Raw genomic sequence first — 27,887 nt, 5'->3', positions numbered from 1 at the left:
TGCCATACTTGCCTTCTTTACCACCCTATCTACTAGTGTTGCCACTTTCAGAGAGACATGAACTTGGACCCCAAGATCCCTCTGTAAATCAATATTTTTAAGGTTCTTGCTATTTACTGTATACTTTCCCCTTGCATTTGACCTCAGTGCAACACCTCACACTTGCCTGAGTTAAATTCAACCTGCCATTTCTCCACCCATATCTGTAATTGATCCTTATCCTTTGACGATCTTCTTCACTGTCCACAACTCCACCAACCTTTGTGCTGTCTGCAAATTTACTAAACAACTCATCTACATTTTGATCCAAGTCAAAAAGACACATGACAGATCATATTTAATGTAGAGAAGTGTGAAGTAAAGCATTCTGGTAGGAAGAATGGGGAAAGGCAATACAACTAATAGTACAGCTTTAAAAGTATATGCGGGAACAAAGACTCGTGAGAATATTTATTCACAAATCATGGAAAGGAGCAGGATCAGTTAAATAGGCTGCAGAATCCACAAGCTTTATAATTTAAAAAATGCATATGGAAAGAAACAATGGCAAACTTTGATTCATGGAATATTGTGTTCCTTATTTTAAGTGTTAAGATCTTGGGTGCAAATTTGCTTGAGGCAAGAAAAAAATATTAGAATGGTACTAGAGATGTGGAAGAAGCTGGGTTACTCTAGCTACAGGTGAGAAAGTTCAGATTTAATCAATGTGTTCAAACTATGAATTGCTTGGAAGCAGCAAAGATGAGCTTTCTAGCAGCAAGAGAGCTGGTAACCTGAGGACGTGTACGTAAGCTGACTGGGAAATGAACTAGAGTTGAAATGAGGAGATTTTTTGCACTATTAGATCGGGAATGCATTGCTTGAAAACAATGGAAGCACACATAGTAGAGAAATGGATGGATAGAATATGAATCAGACTTGTGGGGAAAGAGAAAAATTAACTCTCAGTTGTCACTTAGAGGTAGTCTTATGAAAAATCCCTCTCTGACTTGGTAGATGACTGCCAAACAGACATGCAGAAGTTACAAGCTGAAAGCATGACCTGGCTATGCAGGTTCATTTTTATGGGTGGTTTGCTTTACAAAGCACCCTGTTTTGTTAAGCTGCCTTCAGAAGTACAATTTTGAGGTCACTTCAAATAATCTTTTTTTTAAATAGCAAATCCTTTTTTTTGCCTACCTAATCAACTCTTTTTTTTATTTGGGGTATCTTGTCTACATCCTCGGAATTTAAGTAGATGTTGAGCATTTATCCAAAGATAAGTTCCTCTGATATTCTTGTACAAATTTAAGTTGACAGAAGTTGAAAACACAACTGGTATGTCTCCAACCTGTCCACATATATGGATGGAAGCAAAAAATCCTATGGTGCAACTTGAAAAGAGTAAGAAGTTCTGGCCAACATTCCTTCCTTACATTGTCAAAAAATTTAATTCCATTCATCTCGTTTGCTGATTTGGTGACCATGCTGTCACACATTAGCTGCAGCATTTACTGCCATAATTCTCAGCTACAAAAGTAACACTTGGTTGCAAATTACACGCGAAGATGGTTTCTAGAAGATGTTTTTTTAAGTCACCAAATTAAGGCATAAAAAGTAACCAGTAGTTTTTCTCTGTTGCAGGTAAAGCATTTGATATTACATACGTAAGACTGAAATTCCACACAAGTCGACCTGAGAGCTTTGCTATTTATAAGCGTACAAGTGAAGATGGACCTTGGGTACCTTACCAGTATTACAGTGGATCTTGTGAAAAAACCTATCATAAAATGAATCGCGGGTTTATCCGAACAGGAGACGATGAACAACAGGCACTGTGCACAGATGAATTTAGTGATATATCCCCCCTCACTGGAGGAAATGTAGCCTTTTCTACTCTGGAAGGGAGGCCTAGTGCTTACAACTTTGACAATAGCCCTGTACTACAGGTATAGTAGGAATAAAAAAAATTATTACTTGTAAATATAAAATGATTTGTACTACTTGATATACTTTAAACAGTGTGGTCTTGAATATAATAATAGAAATGATTGACCTAATGATTAAGAGTATTACCATCTATTTTTAAGTGCTTCATATTGTGAATAATGTTTGCTCATTTCCTCATAAGTTGTTCAGTTCCTCTCCTGAAAGATTTGACCCGTACTAAATCCTGGTTTCACAAGCGCCTCAGTAATTGTTTGTGCAACCATAAACACTGACCACCAGCAGGCCGTTTGGCTACCAGGGGTGATGCTTCCCACCCTGATGCAGGCTTCATTCAAATTGCACACAAGCAATCTACAGTAAAAACACATTATTGCTTTGTAATAAATTGAAGCCTTGCCTCACTTTGTATCCCTGTGGAGATTCTTTTTCCCAGCTGTTCGTTCACAGGGAGTGTTAGCATCATTGGCACAGGATGGGCTACATGTTTTTTTATGCCTTGTACATGTTCTGCTACGAAATTAGTGTTTCTAGATATTATTTGGGTTGTTGTGGAATGTTGATTATGATGCAAATAAAATAACAGGCTACCAAGCTACATCGGAATGATGATCTAGGCATGAAAAGCACTGCAGACAAGGAAAGCGTAAAATTAAAAAGAAAATTTTGGAGCCGGTAGGTGTCAATTAACACATTTTGGAGAGAAACTGAGCAAGTGGTTCAGGTTAATGACTTTGTGGGCCGCAAGGTCCTTGATCTGAAATATTAACTGTTCTTACCTCCATTCATTTGTTTTAATTAATGCAAGAGGAATGTGATTTGACACACATTTCCACATGAATCACTGCCTGAATGCTGCAATGTTTTTAGGTTTTTAAAAAGCCCTGGAGATTCTGAGAGCATATATACAGGGTCTTCCTGGGTTACAAATGACCTGATTTATGGAAATCAGGCTTCTTGCAACTTCTCCACACATTATTACTAGTAGCTTGAAAAATGATTTGATAATAAAATGTTTTGTGATATTCATTAGTGACTGGATAGAGTATATATTACTTTAATTACTCTAACACTATGCATACGTAAAATAATCAGTGAAATGAAAGTATAGCAAGTGTATAGAGTCATAGAGTTATACAGAGTGGAAACAGGCCCTTCGGCCCAACTAGTCCAAGCCGTAGAGAGATATGATGTGGGTAGCTATAGAAAATAGATGTTTCTGACTAACAGTTCTTCTCAACAGAACCCATACTTATTTGATCACTTGACTCAGTTAAATTTGTTTATAAATTTCTCGTTTTGATACAAGAACATTAAAAATATCCTGAAGGCCATGCCTTGTAAATCAGATTAGATTGTTGATTAGAACACAACTTGCTTGTTAGTTCTTGGTCTAGGTGTCAGCTTTGCCTATTTACATTACAGCATTGAACATTTTAAAATCCCTCCTGTTTTTCTTAAAAGCAGAACAATGCCTAGATGGATGATTTGGGTGGGGGGGAAGCACAGCCTGGGAAGCACCGGTGAATATTTCAGCTTTGAGATTTTGTCTTCAGTTTTTGCACATTTGCTCATATTGCATAATATTGAGAGCTTAAGTTATCTCTTGCAGGCCTGATTTCTTGCAGAGACTATTGATGGAATTGTGACCTGATTTACATTTGGAAACACTATTTTTGTCAAATTTTTCTGTTTTTTAAAAAAATTGTTGGATACATTCCCAGCTACTCTTTTGTTTCATTCCTGGCTATGTTTGTAACATTGTTCTAGTTGTTTCTGGATAGGAAATGGCAACTTCCAATATGGAAAAGTTATGTGCAATGGAAGATGTTACCACCTGCATTCCAAAAAGGCCATGAAATCTCAGGCTATTTTATTAAATGGAAAATCCCCAGTGTCATTCCACAACATGCCACTTCTAATCACCCATGTTCCTTGTAGTTCCTGATTCACAAGCAACTTTTAAAATATTGCATTGGGTTTAAAAAAAACTAACCACATTGCCTGATCTGCTCAGCATTTCATCTTGCTCTGCATTTCGTAATTCCCACTTTCTTTTGTTCAGGTTCTTTTGTCTATGTTCTCATGCTGTAACTGCTCCCATTCACTCATTGACCAGATAACCTTGTTTACAGTTTACCTCCATGGTCCCTCTCCCCTGCCCGCCCTGCAGTTTTACAATCTACTTTTGTCTCCTTTTCAGTTCTTATGAAGGGTCTCTGACTCAAAACGTTGCTTCTGTTACTCTTTCCACAGATGTAGTCTGACCTGCTGAGTATTTCCAACATTTTCTGTTTTTGTTTTCAACGTCACTGTTTAAGGCTACACTCCCAAAAAGGCAATAATCTGCTGGAAAACTGCCTGGTGGCCAGCATAGGATTAATTTCAGCAGTTGACTATGACCTGCTCAGCTACTGCTTAATTGGGAAGTATACTTTCTGGGTCACAGTACGGTGAGGTTTTATTTTTAAAGAAAACAAAACATAAGGTGGAGTGGGGGCTCTTCCTCAGTAGATTAGAGATATTATAATGCTTTTACCATTCTGCAACTATAGTGGCAAATACACTAACATATTGTGAGACTGGGATGACTTAATCAGCTTCTTGCTATTTATTGGCTTGGGAGTAATCTTCAAACTAACAAAATAGGACTACAATGTTCCTATGTTCCAAAATTATTTCTGTTATGTAGTTATTATGGAAACAGCCTGAAACTCTGTGATTGACTTTTGAGGCCCTCTTTGTATGACTCACTGGGGCTGATCCACTAATTGCAGGTGAACATAAGGACCAAGGCTGTAAAAGATTACTATAAAATATCCCAATGTTCATTGACAAGTATGTTCTCTTCGTGAATGGGCCAGGTTTAACTCTTTAAGGCATTGTCTTCATGCAAGCATTTGGAAGCTGTTCTTGGAGAGTTGAATTGTTTTTGGCACTGATGAGATCTGGCATAATTATGTTTTGTTTATAAACAACAAATTGGCAAATGCTCATTTGAAGGTATGTTTCTTGTTTTTGTTTTAAAGAGGTGGAAACCTGCCATCTTCTGCAAGCAATTTAGTTGAGTTATGAACTGAGAGGCCTATTCACATTAAGTACTCATCATGATGTTTGAAAGCCAGCTGTTACTGCAGTAATGAAAAATGTCAGACAAATTTAAGACAGTGACTAACTTGTTAAAATAAGGGTCATGGAAGCATTTATTTGCATCTTGAACTGTACCCCCTTTAATATGTTCTGATTTCCGAAAATATTTTTACTGAGTAAAAGCGATACAGTGTAAATCTGTTGATGTTTTTGAAGAGTGCTCTTGTTCAAAATTTCCTTAGTCTATTACACTTTTACAATGACACTTATCTCCTGAATTGTACAACTTTTTGCACTTTTCAAAATAGCCTTGCATTACACAACTCAAGAATAAGTGACAAAGGAAATAGGGAATACACTTTTGTTTGTGGCATCCATTTGGGATAGCTTGATGCCAGCGAATTTATGAAAAAGTATAACTTCAGTGATATTCAATCTAAAAATAAATGGGCAATTATTCAATAGAACATGGATGTATTTATTTAGTGCATCTCCTAATCTTTGGATACACCAAAAGGCTTTATAATCAGTGTTGTATTTTAATTGCATATATTGTTACAAATACAGCAGCCAATTTGTGGGGATGAAGTTTCCATAAGTAGAAATATAATGACTGGAATATAATTTTAAATGCTTTTGATTACAGGATAAATATTAGTCAGGACACTGGGACTAAGTTTCCAGATTCTCTGAAATGAAGCTATGGGATCTTTTGCATCTCCCTGAGAGAGCAGATGGGCTTTGGTTTAACACTTCCTCTGAAAGACAGCACATCTAACAATGCAGGACTATAGTAAAGACTCATCATTGGTGTTCGCATACAAATTGCTGGAGTGGCACTTCATCACACAGCTTTGTAAACGTCAAAGACAAATTTATTATCATTTGCACGATTGCAAGGAAAAACCTACTTGCAGCAGCATCACAGGCACATAGTATATAAGCAGCATTCACAACATGTGGAGTATGCAACAAGCTGAACCATTGTGAACACTTATAGTCACTATTTATAACTAATATAGTGAAATTGAATGCTATTGGTTTAACCAATATCCCTAGAGCTAAGGGTTTCCTGTTTGAGTACATGAAGCCTACATGAGTTCATGACGTTTCCAACATAGCTTATTAGAACAGATGTTCTGCAGCCAGCCAGAGGACAGGCTGTACTAGACCTGGTATTGCACAACAAAATTGAATTAATTAATCGTCTCATTGTGCAGGCACCCTTGGGTAGCAGCAATTGTTATTTTTGGATTTTGTATTCAGTTTGCAGGAGAATTGAATGGATCCAAGACTAGTATTTTAATTTCAAATAAGGAGAATGAAGGCAGGGCTACCTGAAGTAAACTGGCAAATTAGTTTAATGGACTGGTCAATTTGTATGTAGTGGCAGACATTTTAAGAGGGCCTTTCAAGAAGAGGAGAATCCACCTTCCATGGTTAACTAGTGAAGTTAAAGATGGTAAAGAACAAGCATATAATGATACAAAGGCAGGTCAGATAATTGGACGACATATATAAAAAAGAAAAGAATGACTAAAATAAGGAAGGGGAAAAAAGAGTGCAACGTAAAACTAACTGTACAAACAGGAAGACTTCCTTTGGATATTTTTGAAAAATGAGAAGTGTTAATAAAGTGAGTGTTGGTCCTGTGGAAAATAAGTCTGGGGAATTATTAATGGAAAACAATGACAGATAAGATAAATATTAGAGAATACATACAATGTCCCAAAAACTGTAATTGGGAGGAAGCCATGAAAATTACAGTCACTAGGGAGTGGTACTGAATACATTGTTGGAGCTTTGGGGATAAGTCTGGGTCCTGATGAATACCATCCTCAGATCTTAAAGTGGCTAGTTAGATGGTTGATGTGTTGGTATTAATTTTCTAATATTCCTTATTTTAGAGTAGGGTTTCATGAGATTGGAAAATAGCAGATGTGGCTCTTTTATTCAGAAAGCAAGAAACAATGACCTGTTGTTTAGCATAAGTCAGAGGGAATGTTTGAAGCTATCATCAAAGTCTTTACTTTGAATTTTTCTAAATTGCCCTGGTATAATCAGGCAATCACAACATAGTTTTGTGAAAAGGAAATAATGTTTGATCAATTTATTGGAGCTCCTTGAAGTTATGTGCTGAGGATAAAGGGAATCAGTTGATGTAATATGTTTAAATTTCTAAAAAGTTTTTGTTGAGGTGGACAACAAAATATCATTGTGTTGCAGGTAACATATGATAGAAGGTTGGTTGGCTAACAGGAAATAGAGCAAGTATTAATGGGTATTTTTCTAGTTGGTAAAAAGTAATGAGGTGTGCACAGGGATGAGTACTGTTTATGTAAATGACTTGGATGAATGCATTGAAGGTGTGATTGTAAAATCTGCTGATGACACAAGGATCAGTAGGAAAGTAAATTGTGAAGAAGAGATGAGATTACAAAGGTTTATTTTTGGGTTAAGTGAGTGTGCAAAGATCTGGCAAATGGAGTATAATAGAGGAAAACGTAAACGTCCATTTTGGAGGAAAATTGGAAAAAAAGCCTTTTATCTAAATGGTCAGAGACTGCAGAGGGATCTGGGTATTCTTGAGCATGGTTTGTGAAAGGGTACTTTGCACATAATACATGTAATTAGGAAAGGTAACACAACGTTATTGTTTATTACAAGGTGAACTGAATACATAAGTTGGGAGAATTTTATTCAGTTTCATTGGCGAGCCCACGTCTGGAGTACTGTGCATAGTACTGGCCTCCTTATTTAAGGAAGAATGTTAACCCATTGGAAGTTGTTCAGAGACTGTTAATGGAATGGCAGGTTACCCTATGAGGAAAGATTGGACAGGCTGGGCTTGTATTCACTTAAGTTTAGAAGACCAAAGTGATTTGATTGAAATGATCTTGAGCACATGTCAAATGGAAGTAGAGAGAATGCCTACTTGTGGGAGAATATAGAGCTAGGGGTCACCTATTTAAGACTGAGATGAGCTATAGATTTATCTCTGAGGTTGGAATCTTTGGATCTTCCACAAATAGTGGTAGAAGCAGAAACAAAATCTACATGGTATGGATGTGACGCAGTGGTTACAGAAGTTGAATATCACATCTGAATAAAATGACCCAGTGAGGAGCCAAAAGAAGAGAGGGGCCATGGCACGTGAAGAATTGAGTACCTGGAGTTGGTGGGTACTTGTCTGCTCTATTTGAAAGGAGTTCTGTGCTATGAGTGATGAGCAGCCACTCTTCCTTCCTCCCAGTAATGCAGAAGATGCAGTAACTTCTCAGGTTTGTTCCAAAACCATGCTGTTGTTTCTTCACTTTTTATATATAAATATATTTGTTTCAAATTATTCCTTAACTTTCAATAGAGCTTGCTATACATGAGCATTATGCCTCAGAAAGGATGAACATATTTAAAAGTAATAGGTTTTTGGAATTAAATGGTATTTATACCATTGGGCTCAATGGTTAAAGGAGAATTGAGACATTGAATGGAGTAGATTTGAATGGATCACCAGGCACTCAAGTGTGAAAGACAAATTCTTCATTTGGAAGTTAGGTGTGTGGAGGTAGGATGGATGAGGAAGAGTTCAGGGTCACAGTAGATATGAAATAAGAAGGCACAAAAGGCTGTCGTCACTGGTAATGTTGTAGGAACATGCAGGTAACCAGGTGATAGATGATTTGGATAATTATTGGCTGATTTAATCTTCGTAGGAGGTTTTCTTTGAACATCTTAAATCCCTAGTTTAGAATCCCACACTAGGAGATCAATCTGTTTTCTTGCAAAATGTTGCCAGAGTTGTAATTGAAAGGCAAATTTCCTCATGCAATCAGGGATTGCAATAGGAAACGTTAAGCTTTTAAAATTTAAATCTGTCCACTCTGTTATTAGTGCTGGCTGCTCCATAAGTGGAGGAATTGGCTTAAGTGTTCTGCCTCTTCTTTGGACTAGCATAACAGCATAAAAATATGTACTGAACACTACTTTGAAATCATACTTACAGTGCAGCAGATGCTTATCTGGGGATGTGGTCCATTCTTCAGTAATGTTGAATTCTGAAAAGGGAAAGAAAACTAATCTGAACTTTCTTCTTTGGGTGGAAATAGCCTTGAAGTAGTACGTAATACATAGAATAGCTGATGATTTGGCACCTGTCAGACAATTGTGATAATTACAATGCAAGCAGCTCCTGATGGAAGAGAGCACAATAGGCAAGCGAGAAACTTGCCCACCACTTTATCCAAAGTCAAATCATGGCTCAGTTTTAGTTGCTAAAAGAGAAGCTAATTCAGTGTATACAAGTGGATTGTGAGCTTTCTCCTTGATGCAGCTGTTCCTGTTTTTTGTCAGATGCACTCCTCAGATTTGTGATCTAAATAGTGAATGATTAGTGATTTATTTTTTTATATCTTAAGTGGAAAGAATCAATGCAATTTGATACTCTATTTTGTAGGCATTGTGTTTTAATTTGTTGCTTCCATTTTCATGGATCTTATAGGCCAACTCTGATTTGATCTGTACCAACACACAGTGTCTTCTATCCTTTTGTTGCCTTTTAGTCTTTTCTGCTTAACTGCCAGTTCAATCTGCTTCATTTACCAATGAGTTAAATCTATATGTTAAAGTCTGTTTGCAGACTCCTCAGCTTTTAAGTTCTGCCACTCCTCGAATTCTGGTGTACTGCCCATCTCTGATTTTCATCACTTCCCCCTTGGCACCCTTTGCCATGGCTGAAATTATCAATTGAAACCTCAACACCTGAGTATCTCACAAGTAATTTAACTGGTTTCCAAAAAATAGCTCTAGTTTTTGATGAAATTCCATTTGAGTATAAATTAAAACAACATGAATAAATCCATAATAATTATCTATTTCAATGACCTGCACTTTGAAAATGTTCCAGCTGTCATGCAGATATCAATGGTGAAGTGCCTGCGATGAGTTGGGGATAGAGAAATACAAATAGAAGTGTGTTTGAATTTAGCTCAGGTGCGCAATTGAGCTCAGATGAATATAATGAGGACAGGTGAAAAATTATGATTTTATACTGTGAATGCAATTAACTTAGTAGAAGAAAAGGGGCTTAAGGAAAGTAATAGACATCATCATGTTCAAGTTTATGCAGCAGATTAATTTTGAGAAAAGCTAACAACTTCCAAGATATACAAAAAACAATAACAGCAGAACAAATCTACAGAAGTTTCAGTTGGATTTTGTAATGTAATCTGTTCATAAATTCTAGTATAGTTCAAATTGGCATTACTAAAAAGTGAAAAGTATGTATATGTTTTTGAGGGTGAAATGTAAGAAGTTTGAACTTCAACTTTACAATTTAAACAGGGTTTCTTGGGGAGGGGTAGCGTGAGAGGATTGAAATCATATTAAAGTAATTGAAATACTACATAGCATAAGTGAGATCGATCCAAAATATGTTAGTCAGGAAAATAACCATCAAAGGACAAAGTGTGAATCAATTGAATGTAGATTTGAAACAAATATTTCCAGAGATTCTCTTTCAAGGGTAACAAAATTTTTGAATAAACGGGCAGGTGTTGGAGACCAAAGCATCAGAAAGGACCAAAATGAAGTTATGATAAAGTTGGGTGGGGGAGATATTGAGATTGTAAAGGGATATCCCTTGACGGGCTGAATAGCCTCAAGGCTCATTTGGAAACAAAAGGCTAGGATTGTGTTAAAAAGAAACAGTCTATGTAAAATAACATTATGATCTCAGCTTCATTCCTAGTTATAGATTAAAAGCTTCAAAAGATTTTTGGTCTTGAATATGAATGAACCTGCTTATACTGTATGTTATCAGACAAACAAATTATTTCTGTCAGTTAACTGGTAAATTACTTGGACAGGATTGGACTTCCCACAAGATAAGATTCTGAGCATAATCCATTCTTCGTTTAGCTTAACTCATTGCTTAATCCAAAAAATTATTACTTTGATGTGTGCAAAGTCACTGCACATCATACCTCGAACCACTAATACTGCAAACCCACTCTGATGTAATAATTCATTCTTCCTTTACTCGCGCTTCATCTCACACTTGGCTAAACACTTGCTGTCCATGTCTCTAGTTTTTCTCTCATATGCATTTGCTAATCACCACATCATATCTTTCACTTTCCACACCAGACCAGAAAACTACATTTCTTGGTATGAATACTCTCAGCAAGAAAAGACCAGTTTTTATTTTCAAACTGTCTGTCTATGCCTATATATGAATATAACAATACCAAAACATTTGAAGAATTAGCAACAAAAATTAAATGTAATTTAAAATGAAAGAATCTGAACAATAAAATTCCTTCCTGCTCTTGGAGGGGCTAAACAAACTAATTTATTTGCAAGATTAAAAACCAATTACTTAATGTCTGCAGCTTTCTATTTCAATATTTGTTTGGCTCTGTGATAGACCTATTGATCACAGAAGAGCTTTGGTTTGAGATGCATATTTTTGATTTGAAAACTGCAAATTATATCCTTCATACCATGGCTGTTCTCTGATTTCTCTAGTCTAGGATGAGCATTAAAACTCTATGTAGTGAAATTGTCATTACTGGAGAGTAATTATAATAAACAGCAATACAAAAATTTCTTTTTAATATTTTCAACCATTGTTGGCATGAAGGGATCAAAAAGGAAATTGGTAGAAGGATAAGTGTGAAGAGAAGGATTGATAATGGTAGAGGGGAGGCATTATAAGCTCTACATTATATCTACAATGGCGTGCAAAAGTTTGGGCACCCCTTGTTAAAATTTCTGTTACTGTGAATAGCTACGCGAGTAAAAGATGACCTGATTTCCAAGAGGAATAAAGTTAAAGATGACACATCTCTTTAATATTTTTAGTAAGGTTACTTTTTTATTTCCATCTTTTACAGTTTCAAAATAACAAAAAAAGAAAAGAGCCAGAAGCAAAAGTTTGGGCACCCGGCATGCTCAGAACTTAGTAACACCCCCTTTGGCAAGTATCATAGCTTGTAAACGCTTCCTGTAGCCAGCTAAGAGTCTTTCAATTCTTGTTTGGGGGATCTTCGCCCATTCTTCTTTGCAAAAGGCTTCTGGTTCTGTAAGATTCTTGGGCCATCTTGCATGCACTGCTCTTTTGAGCTCTATCCACAGATTTTCGATGATGTTTAGGTCGGGGACTGTGAGGGCCATGGCAAAACCTTCAGCTTGTGCCTCTTGAGGTAGTCCATTGTGGATTTTGAGGTGTGTTTAGGATCGTTATCCTGTTGTAGAAGCCATCTTCTTTTCATCTTCAGCTTTTTTGCAGATGGTGTGATGTTCGCTTCCAGAATTCAGAAGAGGTGGAATCCTTATGGGTGGAGCTAAGAAATAGCAAGGGTAAAAGGACAATAGTAGCAGTTATATATCTGCCCCCTAATAGCAGGAAGTGGACTATAAGTTGCAGTTAGAAATAGAAAAAGCATGTCAGAGTGACAACGTTAAGATAATTACGGGGGATTTTAACATGAAGGTGGACTGAGAAATCCAGCAAGGCAGTAGATCTCAGGAGAGTGAGTTTGTGGAATGTCTACGGGACGGCTTTTTGGAGCAACTTGTTGATGAGCGCACCAGGGGATCGGCTGTTTTGGATTGGGGGCTGTGTAACGAACCGGACGTGATTAAGGAACTAAAGGTAAAGGAACCATTAGGAACTAGTGATCACAATATGATTGAGTTCAGTTTCAAATTTGAGAAGGAGAAGCTGATAATTGATGTATCAATATTTCAGTGGAACAAAGGAAATTACAGTGGCGTGAGAGAGGAGCTGGCCCAAATTGATTGGAAGAGTGAGCTTGCGGGAGGGACAGTGGAGCAGAAATGGACGGAATTTCTACAAGAAATAAGGAAAATGAGGATAGATATATTCCAAGAAAAAAGGTTTTGAATGGAAAAAAGGCACAAATTTGGATAACAAGAGAGGTGAAGGCTAAAATAAAAGCAAAAGGGAGGGCATACAAGGAAGCAAAGATTAGTGGGAAAACAGAAGACTGGGAAACTTTTAAAAACCTGTAGAAAGAAACTGAGAAGGTCATTAGAAAAGAAAAGGTGAATTATGAAAGGAAGTTGGCAGATAACATTCGAAAGGATACTAAGAGTTTTTTTAAATATATAAGGAGTAAACGAGAGACACGGGTTGATATAGGACCAATCAATAATGGTGCGGGAGAGATTATAATGGATGATAAAGAGATGGCAGAGGAACTAAATGAGTATTTTGCATCGGTCTTCACTGTGGAAGACATCAGCAATATACCAGATAGTCAGGGGTCTCAAGGAATGGAACTGAGTTCAGTTAAGGTTACTAGAGAGAAAGTGCTAGGAAAGCTAAATGGACTAAAGACTGATAAGTCTCCCAGACTGGATGAGGTGCATCCCCGGGTTCTGAAGGAGGTGGCTTTAGAGATTGCGAGGCATTGGTGATAATTTACCAGGAATCGATAGACTCCGGCATGGTTCCGGAGGACTGGAGGGTTGCAAATGTAATTCCGCTGTATAAGAAAGCTGGAAGGCAGCATAACGGAAATTACAGACCTATTAGTCTGACGTCGGTGGTGGGAAAGTTATTAGAATCGATCCTCAGGGATGAGGTTATGGAATACCTAGAGGTGCAAGGCAAGATAGGTCCAAGCCAACATGGTTTCGTGAAGGGAAGATCCTGCCTGGAGTTTTTTGAAGAAATCTCAGGTAGGGTGGATAAAGGAGAGGCGGTAGATGTTGTGTATTTAGACTTTCAAAAGACCTTTGACAAGGTGCCGCACAAGAGACTGATTAATAAGGTGAGGGGTCATGGAATTACAGGTAGGGTAACAGAATGGGTGGAGCATTGGCTGGTTGGCAGAAAGCAAAGGGTGGGAATAAAAAGATCCTGTTCTGGTTGGCTACCGGTTACTAGTGGTGTTCCGCAGGAGTCAGTGTTGGGCCCGCTTCTTTTTACCCTGTACATTAACGATTTGGATGATGGAGTAAATGGTTTTGTGGCTAAGTTTGCGGATGACACCAAGATAGGTGGAGGAGTAGAGAGTATTGAGGAGACAGGAAGGTTGCAGGGAGACCTAGATAGTTTAGGAGAATGGGCAAGGAAATGGCAGATGAAATTCAATGTTGAGAAATGTGCAGCTGTACACTTTGGAAACAGAAATAAACGGGCAGATTATTATCTAGAAGGGGATAAAATTCAAAGTACAGAAGTACAAAGGGACTTGGGGGTACTCGTGCAGGATACCCTAAAGGTTAACCACCAGGTCGGATTGGTGGTAAAGAAAGCGAATGCTACATTGGCATTCATTTCGAGAGGTATAGTATATAAAAGTAAGGAAGTGTTGATGAGGCTCTACGGGGCACTAGTGAGGCCTCATTTGGAATACTGTGTACAGTTTTGGGCCCCATATCTTAGGAAAGGTGTGCTGATGTTGGAGAGGGTTCAGAGGAGATTTACGAGGATGATTCCCAGAATGAAAGGGCTTACGTATGATGAGCCTTTGTCGGCTCTTGGACAGTACTCACTGGAGTACAGAAGAATGAGAGGGGACCTCGTAGAAACACTTAAAATGTTGAAAGGACTGGACAGAGTAGATGTGGCCAAGCTGTTTCCCTTGGTGGGTGAGTCCAGGACCAGAGGGCACAATCTTAGAATTAGAGGGTACAGATTTAAAACAGAGATGAGGAGAAATTTCTTTAGCCAGAGGGTAGTGAATTTATGGAATTCCTTGCCACGTACAGCAATGGAGGCCAGATCATTGGAGGCATTTAAGGAGGAGATAGATAGATATCTAATTAGTCAAGGTATCAAGGGATATGGGGATAAGGCCGGAAATTGGGGTTAGAATAGTTTTTTTTTGCTCATGGAGCAGACTCCCCCCCCCCCCCCCACCCAATTTCTCATTTCTTTTTCCCCTTTTCTTTGGAGCAGACTCGATGGGCCGAACGGCCTATTTCTGCTCCCTTGTCTTGTGATCGTGTGAATTGGCTGGTATTTAATTGAACTCATTCTTCCCTCTACCAGCCAAATGTTCCCCGTGCCACTGGCTGCAACACAAGCCCAAAGAATGATCGATCCACCCCTGTGCTTAACAGTTGGAGAGGTGTTCTTTTCATGAAATTCTGCACCCTTTTTTCTCCAAACTTTCCTGCATCCTCACCACATAATTCAGCGTCAGAAATTTGCAAAGGAACATCTAAACAAGGCCTGATACATTTTGGAAACAAGTCCTGTGGACTGATGAAGTTAAAATAGAATTTTTTGGCCGCAATGAGCAAAGGTATGTTTGGAGAAAAAAGGGTGCAGAATTTCATGAAAAGAACACCTCTCCAACTGTTAAGCACGGGGGTGGATCTATCATGCTTTGGGCTTGTGTTGCAGCCAGTGGCACAGGGAGCATTTCACTGGTAGAGGGAAGAATGAATTCAATTAAATACCAGCAAATTCTGGAAGCAAACATCACACCGTCTGTGAAAAAAAAAGCCAAAGGTGAAAAGAGGATGGCTTCTACAACAGGATAACGATCCTAAACACACCTCAAAATCCACAATGGACTACCTCAAGAGGCACAAGCTGAAGGTTTTGCCGTGGCCCTCACAGTCCCCTGACCTAAAAATCATCGGAAAATCTGTGGATAGAGCTCAAAAGAGCAGTGCATGCAAGACAGCCCAAGAATCTCACAGAACTAGAAGCCTTTTGCAAGGAAGAATAGGCGAAAATCCCCCGAACAAGAATTGAAAGACTCTTAGCTGGCTACAGAAAGCATTTACAAGCTGTGTTACTTGCCAAAGAGGGTGTTACTAAGTACTGACCATGCAGGGTGCCCAAACTTTTGCTTCGGGCCCATTTCCTTTTTTGTTATTTTGAAGCCGTAAAAGATGGAAATAAAAAAGTAATCTTGCTTAAAATATTAAAGAAATGTGTCATTTTTAACTTTATGCCTTTTGGAAATCAGGTCATCTTTTACACGCTGACCAGGGGTGCCCAAACTTTTGCATGCCACTGTATATTGAAAATATGAAATTGGGATTGATGTGAGAACTCTTTCAGAAAACAGAGTTGCATCTTGTTCTGAGATCTACCTAATTCATGAGACAATTTTAGAATTGTAAACAGAGGTCCAGTCATAGAATCATGGAGCAAATTTACTTTAGTCTTAAGAGTGAGATCATTAAGATTGAAACATGGTAGACCTTTTGAATGTAAATTATTAAAAGAATGTGCAAGTTATTAAAAGAAATTGGTCTCTTTTAGTCTCTGCATCCATAAAATGGACAATATACTTTGTGATTTAAACTCTTGATACTTAAATGGAGGGGTAGCTATTTTATTGTTAAAGGTGTATGTGTAAATCCTTTCATAATACACAAGAGGAATGGAAGTCAAATGGCATTGGGTTAGAGAGCAAATGACACAGGGGCTGGTTATGAATCATCTGACTTTTTGCAAATACTTGCATGCATTTTTGAAGCATTTTTCAAGCTAGTAATAATAAAACGTTTCATGGCATTCATTAATGACGGTGTGTATTCCATTACTTTAACTCTGGGTACTGTTAAGGTAATTATTCAAAGAAATGAAGGAATTGAAGCAAGTGCATGTAGAGTGATACGATGTGGGTTACTATAGAAATGGATGTTTCTGACTTGGAGAAATCATCTTGCGTTTCTTGGGAATGGAACCCTTACAGAACCTGGGGACCGCCTGTAGTTGGATCCTGTTGCACGTATTTTAAAGTAATTAATTCTCTTCCTTATTCATCCATTGGGTAAATTCTTAGACCTGCACTTATGATAGAAAATTGACTAGTTAGCATTTGTATTTCACTTTATAAAAGTGAATATAAAAAACCATAATGGCAAAAGTTGACGGGAAATTCCTGCAAATTTCAGATACCAAACATACTAAACATTTATTGTCAAATCTGGGTGATCTAATATGGAAATGCTTATCAAGATGCCACACGTTAACAAAGCCTGTTTTGTTTTGATAATTTCAGAAGAACTTCTGTTTTTCCTTTGAGGTAATTTGTGGGCAAGGTGTCTGAAATATGTAGTACATGGTTGGATCTGCATTGAGGATATACTGAATATCTGATAATTAATGGTATTATGGCCTAGAAGCAGCAGCGTAAAAATGAAATCCTGTCTGCCTTTAATGACTTCCAGCTCCTAAAGCAGTCTATGCAAAGTCCAGACAAAAGCAAAAGTAATAAATGATTAGCATCTGTTAATTTAAGATATAAGGCAGCTTTATTGTAAACTCCATTAAAGAAATTTCTTAATTTTTACTTCAGGAGTTCCAATGCCACAACATTGAATTACCATAAATTTCCAAATGTTCTTCCTACTAATGTTCATATTTATTCAACTTAGTTCAACCTGTTTAATTTGAAGTTTGCATTGTTCCAGAATTTGTAGTTAGCAGTGAGCTGCCTATGTTCACCACTGATGTCCAAAGAAAGTCTGGACTTGCCTTATGTGTTTCTTGTGAGAACTTGCTACTCAGAGCTGACAACTTTGGAACTGTGAGGTCCTACACACACTTCAGGGATTGGAGACTAATCCAAAAAACAAACTTAGGGATTTTTGTTTTCACAAAATGCAGGCTGTTGTGTATTTGCACTCTATTCCATGTGATCCAGGGTTGGCCAAGTTGCATAATGTCTTTAATGCTTACTGCATCAGTTTTGTAGAGGTATATATTAATGTCATGCTTGCAGAAGAATTAAAATTTACTTTCGTCATTAAAGATTGTAGTGTGCTTTTATCTGGTTTAGATTTGTTTCTGCAGGGTGTGTCACTTAAGTTGATACTTTTAGCACATCATGTGTTTTTTCTCTTGGGCCTTTTCTATGCAATTCTTATCCGAAACTACAGCAAATGCATTCAAACGTTTAAGTTCTACTCATATTATCTACATTGTCACTAGTGTTCAAGATCATCAAGCTGATTTGAAAAATCCCCCCACAAAGGTGGTCTTGTTTCACTACCTTGCATTACCTCTACCACTAATCATCACCACTAGTGACAGTCCTGTATTTGGATTCAAAGTAGACTTTGACAGGATTGAACCTGAGCTTCTGTTCTAAGCAGAAAAGTCCATTTGTTCATCTATCCACAAAAACAAAGCATAAAATCCTGGAAATGACATCTGAAAAGAGAAGAGTTAGTATTTCAGGTCAGTGTGCTTTCATTATACCAGAAAAAATGAAGGGGTGAGTGGAAGAAATAACAAAAAAATGGTTTCTGTTATTTAGGGAATGCAGGAGAACTTAGAAGACAAAAGAGGTGACATTGCACAGTGAAAGTGATAATTATACAGTTAAACGAGGACAGATTTGGAGGAAGCATAAATAGTATTAACTTAAATAGAATGTTTATCTAAAATTATTGATTTGAATATTGAGCTGTTTGTCATGTATTGAGTCAAAAGATGAGGCGGTGTTCCTCAAGTTTCCCCAAGTGCATCCATTTAATGCAATATTGTTTCTTTTTCAGCCATGATAAATCAGGAGGCAAATCACTCAGTTGATGAGGATTTTCAAACCTCTATATGATTTCCTCCATGGTAGTATTAATAAAACTCTTCATGCATTTTGTTGATTGCTACTTCAGTCCATAGAGCAAACCACTGCCAAACGAATTTCTCTTTTGGGGAGTTGCTTTGGAGGTGGGGAGGTAGAATAAGAAAGGAAAGGGAGAAAAGAAAACCTTGGTGTTTTTGAGAACTTTGGTCTTGAGTCTGTTTCTAAGTCTTTGTGACAAGCAAGGGAAATGGGAAGATTGCAAGACATGTAACACGTTGGACATTCAATAAGTATTTACAGATGTACATGAAAGAGAGGGAAAAATAGGTGTAAAATGGTGTTGATCTTTTTAGGAAGTAAAGACATTGAGTCCTAAACAATACTATGGCAATGTGCTTAAAAAGGTAACAATGGTAATCAGTGAAACAAAATGGCGATTAGTAGTTGCAGTGAGAGACATATGTAAGAAAAATGTTCTGAACAAATCCATGGGAGATTATTTGGAATGGGTTTGAATTAAAATATTAGACCTTTCTAGTTAATGAACATCAACCTGCATGCATATTTTAACAATGAAAAGAAGTGATTAATTCACATCTTTTATTGCACTTTGTAAATGCTAAGGGAATTCCAAGGTAATTTGCAAGCAAAGTATGGAAATGGTGTTCATATTCAGATTGAATAACCAATGTCTTGCACAGCATGGCCACTCTGACAGCAAATGACTGCATATTGGTGGCATTGATTTTGAGATAAATAGTTCAAATACGGGTCAGGAGAAGCTCTTTGCTTCTCCTTTCTTGCCATAGATCATTCATGTGCACTTGACCAGCCTTTACTTTAATGTCTCATTTGCATGGCGGCTTCTCAGCCAGTGCAGCATTGCCTGGTTTTATGGCTTCGAGTTTTGCAGTCGGAACATGTCTGGATGAGAGTCCTGAAGATGTGTTCAGAACTGTTTATATTCTATAGGGACTGCAATTTGAAGTATGTGCTGTTTAACCTAATGTCAGGTGCAGATTTAATCTGAGTCTTCCATAGTGCATTGGGCTTGTGGTTTTAACTGAGCATATTGATGGGAAGTTGCCAATTCATATGTTTTGGTATTTGTTTTGAATGGCTGTAAAAATCTTTTTTGATGTCTTAGTCTAGATACTTCAGCTAGTAATTTGAAGGGATACCAATTTTCACTAAATCTCATGTCATATTATGGAAGCAATATAAGTTTTTCTGATGGTATGTGCCATAGAATTGCCACTGTTTATTCCTGTTGAGTGTTACAACTGTCTAATGGTTATGACTTTTTCATAATGAATTTTGGTGATAATTATAATGCTCATTCAAATTTTTTTGAACGTGCAATGTTTCAAGAGGCCTTTGTGTATAATTTTAGGTTTTTTTTTTAAACATGAATTGCCCTGGTAGAATTTTAGTTCAGCCAAGATAATAGTGCACAATTCTCTTAATGAAAAGAGCCAACACCAGCTTTTGTTTTGGCAGACACACCTCATTGCAGTAATATTAAAAGACTGCCAGAAGTAGATTTTTGATTGGTGTGGAGGCTATTTTCTGGGATAATCCCTGCTCTCTAGGGGACAGTATGGAACCCAGAGTATGTGCTTCAGTTTTGTGAATGGTAGACTTGTTTTTTTATATAAAATGTTTTCTGCCTTGCATGTGCATGGATTCAACTAATGTGAGTCAGATGTTATACTTGGTGCAAGCTATCAATTCCATTCCAGCAAGTTTTATGACATGCAGCTGGAAGTGTTTCATTTTGAAAATAACAAAATTGTAAATAAATGCACCATAATTACTTTGACCACCTTTTTCAGTTCCTAGCCAGGTCCTTCCAGGAAATTGCAATTGAAAGGATTTCTTCCACCTTTTTAGGTAGTTCATTGCAGATAACAACAGCTCAGTGCTTTTTTTTTAGAAAAAGACAATATGAAGTTGTAGGATCTTGCTCTATACAAATTGCTCCCTGTTAATAGGACATAGCATATGCCAATTTCTATTGTAATTGCAAAGATTAAAAATTATTTTAACCTTCAAGTCCTGACTCCTGCACTAAGATGCTTTGACTTGTCTATTCTAAGTTTAAAATCTTTCCTCCCAATAATTTGCATATTATTAAAACTATTAGTGCCTAGTAGAAAATCCCTTTCCAACCACTGGTCACAAAACCCAAATGGAATGAACCGAAGATGCAGTTTAAAAACGCTGCAATTTTGGAACTTTGAAATAAGAGCACATACCAGAAATATTCACAAGGTGACTTGGCATCTGTCAAAAATGTTTAATATTTTCAGGAGTGGTGGAGTTTTTGTGCATCTCTCTGTTCTGCCATCTTTGTCTGTATGAAAGCAGAAATGCCTTCCGTACACTTTTTCAAATGTATAGCTGAATCAACATCACAAGTGCAACTGCATATAAATTCCACACAAAGTACTTTTTCCCCTAAATTTCCTTTTGCAGCTTCAGTATTTACATTTCATGTTCTTGTTAACTGTCTACGTAAGTTTTACTATGTTAAAAGTTACTATACAAGTCCTAGTTATTACAAAGCAGGTATTTTAAATAATAATTTTAGTCAACAGAACTTGCACTTATATGGTGGAAAATTATGTCCTAAGGCATTAAACATGGGGCAGGTCATTTTAATTTTGTCACATGAATAATTTTAATTGTGGCAGATTTCTCTTGGGAAGATGTATCATTGCAACATATTTCTCGTGTAAAGGCAGTGATTAATAATTTCTTGACAGATACAACTGTCTGATACTACTATAAGAAATTGGGCATTATATTTCTGCACAGAAATATCAACTTCTTGTATTCAGAGAAAGCTCACCTTCCCCACAGTTTGAGTTGTCAACAGTGGTCATCAAAGTTTATTGTCATATGCACAAGTACGTGTATGCATGGGTGCAATGAAAAACTAACTTGCACCAGCATTGCAGGCACATAGAATCATATAAGCAACATTCATAAGAAAAACATCAATTATACACAATTTTTACAAGAAAGACCAGTTAATATGGTATTGATAGTCTCCTCATCCACACACAATGATGGGTTTGCAAAGTATATTGTCTTTTGATAACACTTGAACAGAATTTGATAAACTGAGAGCTGTGCCTCAATCTTCTGTCTGGGTTGACAACATTATTACAAAATGTGAAATATCCTAATTTACATACAACCCCCTTTCATTTCTTGGGATTAAAGTTGACTAGGCACTGGGGCCGTTCTTTGAATATCCTCTTTGTCTGTCTTGATGGCGGCATAACTTCTTCCAACGGTTTATGATTTACAAGTATACTTGATGTAGTTTGGAGACATTGGATGGAAAGAACGCATGCAGAAAATTCCAATATTTTGCTGTAATTATAATGAAAATTTTAAGTTCCAGAGGTACTTATTCCATTGTTTCTTGGTGTATTAGAGGAGAGTATTCAACTTAATTTAATTTATCTAGAATTTACAAAATGCTTCTCTCGATAGTTAACCAGTGTTTAAACAGACACCAATTCAACTCGCCACCTCCAGTGGCGAAATCCTGATGTTTGCAGTGTGAAACTAAAAATGGCTCTGCAGGCTCTTGAAGGCATGCATTCAATAAAAACTTGTGACCCAATGAGCACATGGGTGGAAAGAGCTCAGGAGATCTTGTATCACACCGACCGTTGTGGCATGCACGTGTTCTTTCACACTGTCAAGGGCCATCCGTGGCTCAAACACCCAAGGCCACCACACTGAGAGCCAAGAATGAAGAACTCATCAAGGATATAAAGGCAATTAGCATTTAGTGAAAGGAACTTTTGGAAGAACTCCTCACTGATTGAGGAGGTTGCAGATGTTGGGGGAAAGAAAACACAAGCCAACTCAAAAACAAACAAGGCCTCTGGAACCTAAAATCCCTGCTGAGGTTCCAAAATTTGGCAGTTAACAACTTCAGTCACAATTTCACAGTCCCAAGTCTGAGAAGTGATGGGCATGCTGGAAGGTATCAGAGATGCTATTAAAATCAGTAATACAGATGGGCCTCCCTAATCTCTGCCACAGGGATAGTCATTGCCCTCGTACTCTTTAACTGCCTCCTCCCAGTGACCTGAAGAGCTGCCCCTCCCCCCCCCAAAGTGTGATGCAAATTCCAAAGAAAATGCAGGGAACAATTTCAACTGCTATTCATTGCCTTTTAACCTTGCAAGAGCCTTTCCTGTCAGGTAACAGAGTATTTCCTCCGCTCCTGCATCAAGGTCAATCTGACCCAAGTCAGCAAGCTGCAATATGCAGACAACAATTGCTTATGCACACATTTGGAGACAACACCAAGTCATTGTCAATTTGTTACCTGAAACATATGAGAAAATGGACTTTGCACTGAAAGTGCCCACAAACCAAAGTTCCTCTACTGCACAACAAAAAAGTGCATAATGTGACCCTGGAAAATGTGAGCCTCTAGGGACCTAGCTCTCAGCAAAGGCAAACATTAATGATAACTTCATTACTTCAACCTTTGGCTGTCTGAGGAGAAAATTGTTCGAAAATCAAGACATCCAACCTAGAACGAAGCTCATGGTCTTCTGGAAAGCAATGATTCCCATCCTCCTGTACACTTCAGAGACCTAGACCATCTACAGCAAACATGTCAAAGCACTGAAAAATATAATCAATTCTGATTTTCCAATAATATTCCAAATCCACTGGCAAAATGAGCAAAGCTAGATCAGCAAGCCAACTTCCCCAGCTGTAATGTACTCAGCTGACTTCAGTGAGCAGGCCATGATGCTCATATGCCCGTCAAATACTCCTGTAATTAGCATTCTATTCTGAGTTCTGTCATGGCAAAAAGTTACCAGAATGAAAGGAGAAATAATTTTCTCAAAGCCTGTTTGAAAAGAATGTAACATCCTCACCATCCAGTGGAATGCCCTGGCCTTTATTGGTATTGGTTTATTATTATTTTGGTATATCGTCATCGTCGTTGTTGTTATTATTACTGCTCAAACTGGAGAAGTACCTGGGATTGAACAGGGAACATGGAGTCTCCGGTTGGGAGAAATTGGAAAAGAAGTGACAAAAGCTGGATTGCGGCCCCCTTGCTTGTCCCTTCAAGTACCACTTCATGCAGAGTCTGCCAATCCCAAATTTGCTTTATCAGCTACCACAAGATCCATAGAACTATAGTGTCTTGGATATAGTTCGCAAATTAAAAATGCCATTTTATAGAATGGCTTAATTGAACATTATGCACTTGGATATAAAACACAAAATGATATGTTCCATTTCAATTACAATTTATACTCTATTTTTATCAAACTTTTTATATAAATCAATGCAGAAAATGTCCCATTATGAATGTTTTGCAGAAGTATTTGGTTATACCAGCTGTTCAATGGTGGATTATTTCCTGACTACAATGACCTATAATTATGCATGTGGCAGAGTGCTAATGTGGTTATTCTTTGCTCACTTACAGGAATGGGTGACAGCAACTGACATCAAAGTGACCTTGAATAGGTTGAACACCTTTGGGGACGAGGTTTTTAATGACCCGAAGGTTCTGAAGTCCTACTATTACGCTATTTCAGACTTTGCAGTTGGTGGAAGGTACTTTTGTTTCCCATTTACTTCTGACAATTGTTGCTTACAGGTGAACTCTTTTGTTAAGCAAGTGCATGAAAAGAATAGAAATTTAATGCCAACATTCTGCATGCTGTAAAAGAGTTGGCATTGGAAATGATGTCAGCTGTCAGCAGGCATTTTAGTTTTTATTTTATAATACCTTTGCTTCATTTAGGATTGTTTTATGATGGTCTTTTTCCTTCCTAAACAAAAATGTAAGTGAACATCAGGGAAGACTAAAGTTTACATGGGTGGTTTTAACATTCCTTGTAGGAGATCAGTGTCATGCTAGATTCTCAATTCTTGGAAGTTCTTTGGGAAGCTGACTATGAAACATCAGCAGGTTAAAAGCTATTTAAAATCCAAATTAATTAAATGCTTATAGAGGTGCGAGTTGATGGTGCTTAATGTGTTTAAGGGAATACAGGTACATGTGTGTAAGGGAATACAGGTACATGTGCTTACAGATGGATTAACTTTGGATATATTCTGCATTTAGTTGTTGAATTTGGCTTTTATCATGCTGCATTTGCACGTGAATGTGGATGTGAAAGGGTTATTGGAAATAACAATGCATATTCGAGGCCTCTATTACCAGATTCTATCGCGTAGGTGAGCCAGTGGAGGGTATTGAAGAAGAAATGCCAGTATATCTAAAGGCAAAGGTTTTATTTTTATTTTTGCTAGGATATGCTAATTGCGCTAGAGGAAATAATAAACTGGATAAGTACAAATCAGATAGTATAATGTTTGTTGTGGCTAAACCCTCAGGCACAGTAGTGTAGTGGTTAGCGTAACGCTTTACAGCGCCAGCGACCCGGGTTCAATTCCCACCACTGTCTGTAGGGAGTTTGTACGTTCTCCCCACGTCTGCGTGGGTTTCCTCTGGGTGCTCCAGTTTCCTCCCACATTCTAATGACGTATAGGAAGTTGTGGGCACGCTATGTTGGCGCCAGAGGCGCGGCAACACTTGCGGGCTGCCCCCAGAACACTATGCAAAAAGATGTATTTCACTGTGTGTTTCAATATACATGTGACTAATAAAGATATCATTTTATAAAACAAATGACACATTTCTAGTTGTGTCTGTTAATTTGGGATATCCAATGAGGTTTTGTTTAAAAAGCAGGATTATCTCACAAATTTGAGAGTTCTTAAATGACAGTCTAATCTCATTAGTTGGAAACCCTTTGGAGATGGTAATCTGGGACATAGTAAATTGACACATGGAAAAATATGAGCAAGCAAAAAAATAGTTGGCATTAAATTGTGAAAAGTAAAAAACATCTTTAGATAACTTGATCAGGTTCTTCAAAGTTAAAGGGGAGAGTTCATGGCTTGCCGATGGACTTTTAAAAGGTGTGTTACTAAGGGTCACATGAAGGACTTATTAGCAAAATTAAACTCTCTGGGTTTAAAAGGATGTCAGCAGTAGGGTTAAGGTACAGAAACCAGAGATTAGAAATGAATTCCTGATTTTCAGACTGAAGGGAAGTGTGCAGTGGTGGTGTGTCCCAGTGCCTGATGTTACAACCCTGCAGAGTCTGCAAGTTTTCAGATGCAAAACTTGGAAATGTAGTAAACCTTGAAATGGATATTAACTAATTTCAGGAGAAGATAGAAATGGCATGAGGCATGCAGATATTATTTGATGCAGAAATGTGAAGTAATATATTGAAATCTTGGGTTTTTATTAATAGAGCAAAATCATACAAGTTAGAATAACCTTGTTGCATGTTAACACTTGTTACATGTTCTATTACACCTTCATTATACTTGTTTCTTGTATAACCAACTTCAGTGTAGAAATTGCACTTCAAATGATGTAAATGATTTCTGATTCCCTTTATGATTTGTTAAGAAGCAAGTCTTGCTCCTTTTTCAAGCTCTTAGCTGCTTATGCATCTTCTTTGAGTCAATAATTACGTGCTTCATTGCATTCCATGGGACAATATAGTAGATTCAGTTCTGAGTCTTGTTTTAGGCATAGGACTGCAAGGTTTAATCTTAACTGCAATAAAAATTTTCACTCTTCACTCCAATGAGCTACATCTTCATCCTTTTATATAGGTGAAATCTATTTCAGTTGTTTTGTTAAATATTGAGTCAACAATATTGATTCATGTTTAAAAATAGAAGTGCACTTTTTTTTAGACATAATATTTGCTTACTTTCTGGTTTTTCACTTGTCAATTTCACACTCCTATAATATGGAAGACTATTACAAATGCAAGATTGGCAAATTAACTAATAAGTTAATTTTTTTTAATTAAATAGCAGGTAAAATTTCATTGTGCCGTTTCATGTTTTCTACCAAAGCATAGAGTTAGGCTATTACTTTTGGAGTAATTATCACTTGTTTTTATTTCTGTTGGCTGAGAGCACTGGGGGGTACAGCAAAGTCACAACACTCGTTCCTTTTACCAATGGCACACACTGGTTGCAGCATGTACCATATACAGAATGCACTGCAGTTAATCAAGCAGACTACTTCAGCAGCACTTCCCCAATCCATGATCCCTACCACCGAGGAGGAGGAGAGGAGTCTGCACATGGGAATAACATTTCGGTTAAATTTTAAGTTGCAAGCTGTTGTAACTTGGAAATATATTGTAAGTAGGTCTAAATCCTGGAATTCTCTATGCAAAAGCATTATGGGAATGCCTTCACTTGAAGACTGCAGTGTTTCATCACCACCACTTTGAGAAATGGGCAATAAATGCTGCCATTGCCAACAACACCATTCTGAAAAATGAAGTGGCTGTTTGGTTATGGAAATTGGCCTTGACAGAATTTGCAAATCACTACTCAAAAATTTGAGATACAGAATAAATTTCATTCTCATGGAATTTATGTGGGTGGGGGTTGGGGGGGAGGTGGTAAATACACAACTGTGGAGTCTGACATTGCATGCTGCCATCAAAGTGCTTGAAAGCTAAAATAATGACAGAAGAACTACCCATTAATAGTTGAAGAAGTACTGTAGAAAATCAGTGGAAAGTTGCTCCCCGTGTCTGGATATTTCAGTTAAAGGAAAATACCTTTCTTGGGCTTAAGATATATTTAACTTTGCCCTATCAATAATGGGAGGAAAAAATGAAATTTTGAGACCTTATTTTTTTTTTGTTATTGTTATATTGCTTCAAGTTTGGTAAACTATGGGGGGAGAAAAAGTGTTAAAAAAAATCAACAATGGTCTTTGGAAGAATGTTGAATTCTACCAAACCTAAATTTATCAGATGAACTTGTATAACTTTCACTGGCATTGGAAGTAACCATTTACAAATTTCAAAAATTCACACAAAAATGACACAATAGTTTTTACACTAAATAGGAGTCAAAAAGACAGCTGTTCACTATCCATAAAATAGGAGAAAGCTTTTCCTTGTCCACCTCCCCACCTTTAATTCTTCTATTGTTATTACCTTTCCATCTGCTGTGTAATTAATCACCTAGAATAAACAGTTTATTTCCAAGTTTTGTCTTGGTGTAATTTTGTGGTGGTTATTTAATGAGGCATGTGGCCTCTTGACAATAGAAATTGCATTTATATTGGCAGAAGTCAAAACGTTACTCTGCTACTGTTTTTCCACAATTTTTAGATTTAAAGGCAGCAAGACTCCAGCAATACATACATAATAGGTCTCCAAAACCTATCCAGCCATACAAGTTTGAGTTGCAAATTAATTTTGGCACCTTGGACAAGTCCAG

At 37.4% G+C, this 27,887-nt stretch overlaps 1 protein-coding gene across 1 annotated transcript in view; it reads left to right on the top strand.

Moving 5' to 3' along the window:
• lamc1 (laminin, gamma 1) overlaps nt 1-27,887 on the top strand; it is a 205,420-nt gene that overhangs the window by 98,728 nt on the left and 78,805 nt on the right. The window contains 2 exon segments of the mRNA XM_052011503.1: nt 1,624-1,928; nt 24,031-24,161. Coding sequence (XP_051867463.1) covers nt 1,624-1,928; nt 24,031-24,161 — 436 coding nt within the window.

The sequence above is a fragment of the Pristis pectinata genome, chromosome 3, assembly GCF_009764475.1.
Source record: "Pristis pectinata isolate sPriPec2 chromosome 3, sPriPec2.1.pri, whole genome shotgun sequence".
Lineage (NCBI taxonomy): Eukaryota > Metazoa > Chordata > Chondrichthyes > Rhinopristiformes > Pristidae > Pristis > Pristis pectinata.
Note: the sequence above shows the minus strand (reverse complement) of the source record. Positions and strands in the feature narration are given on the sequence as shown.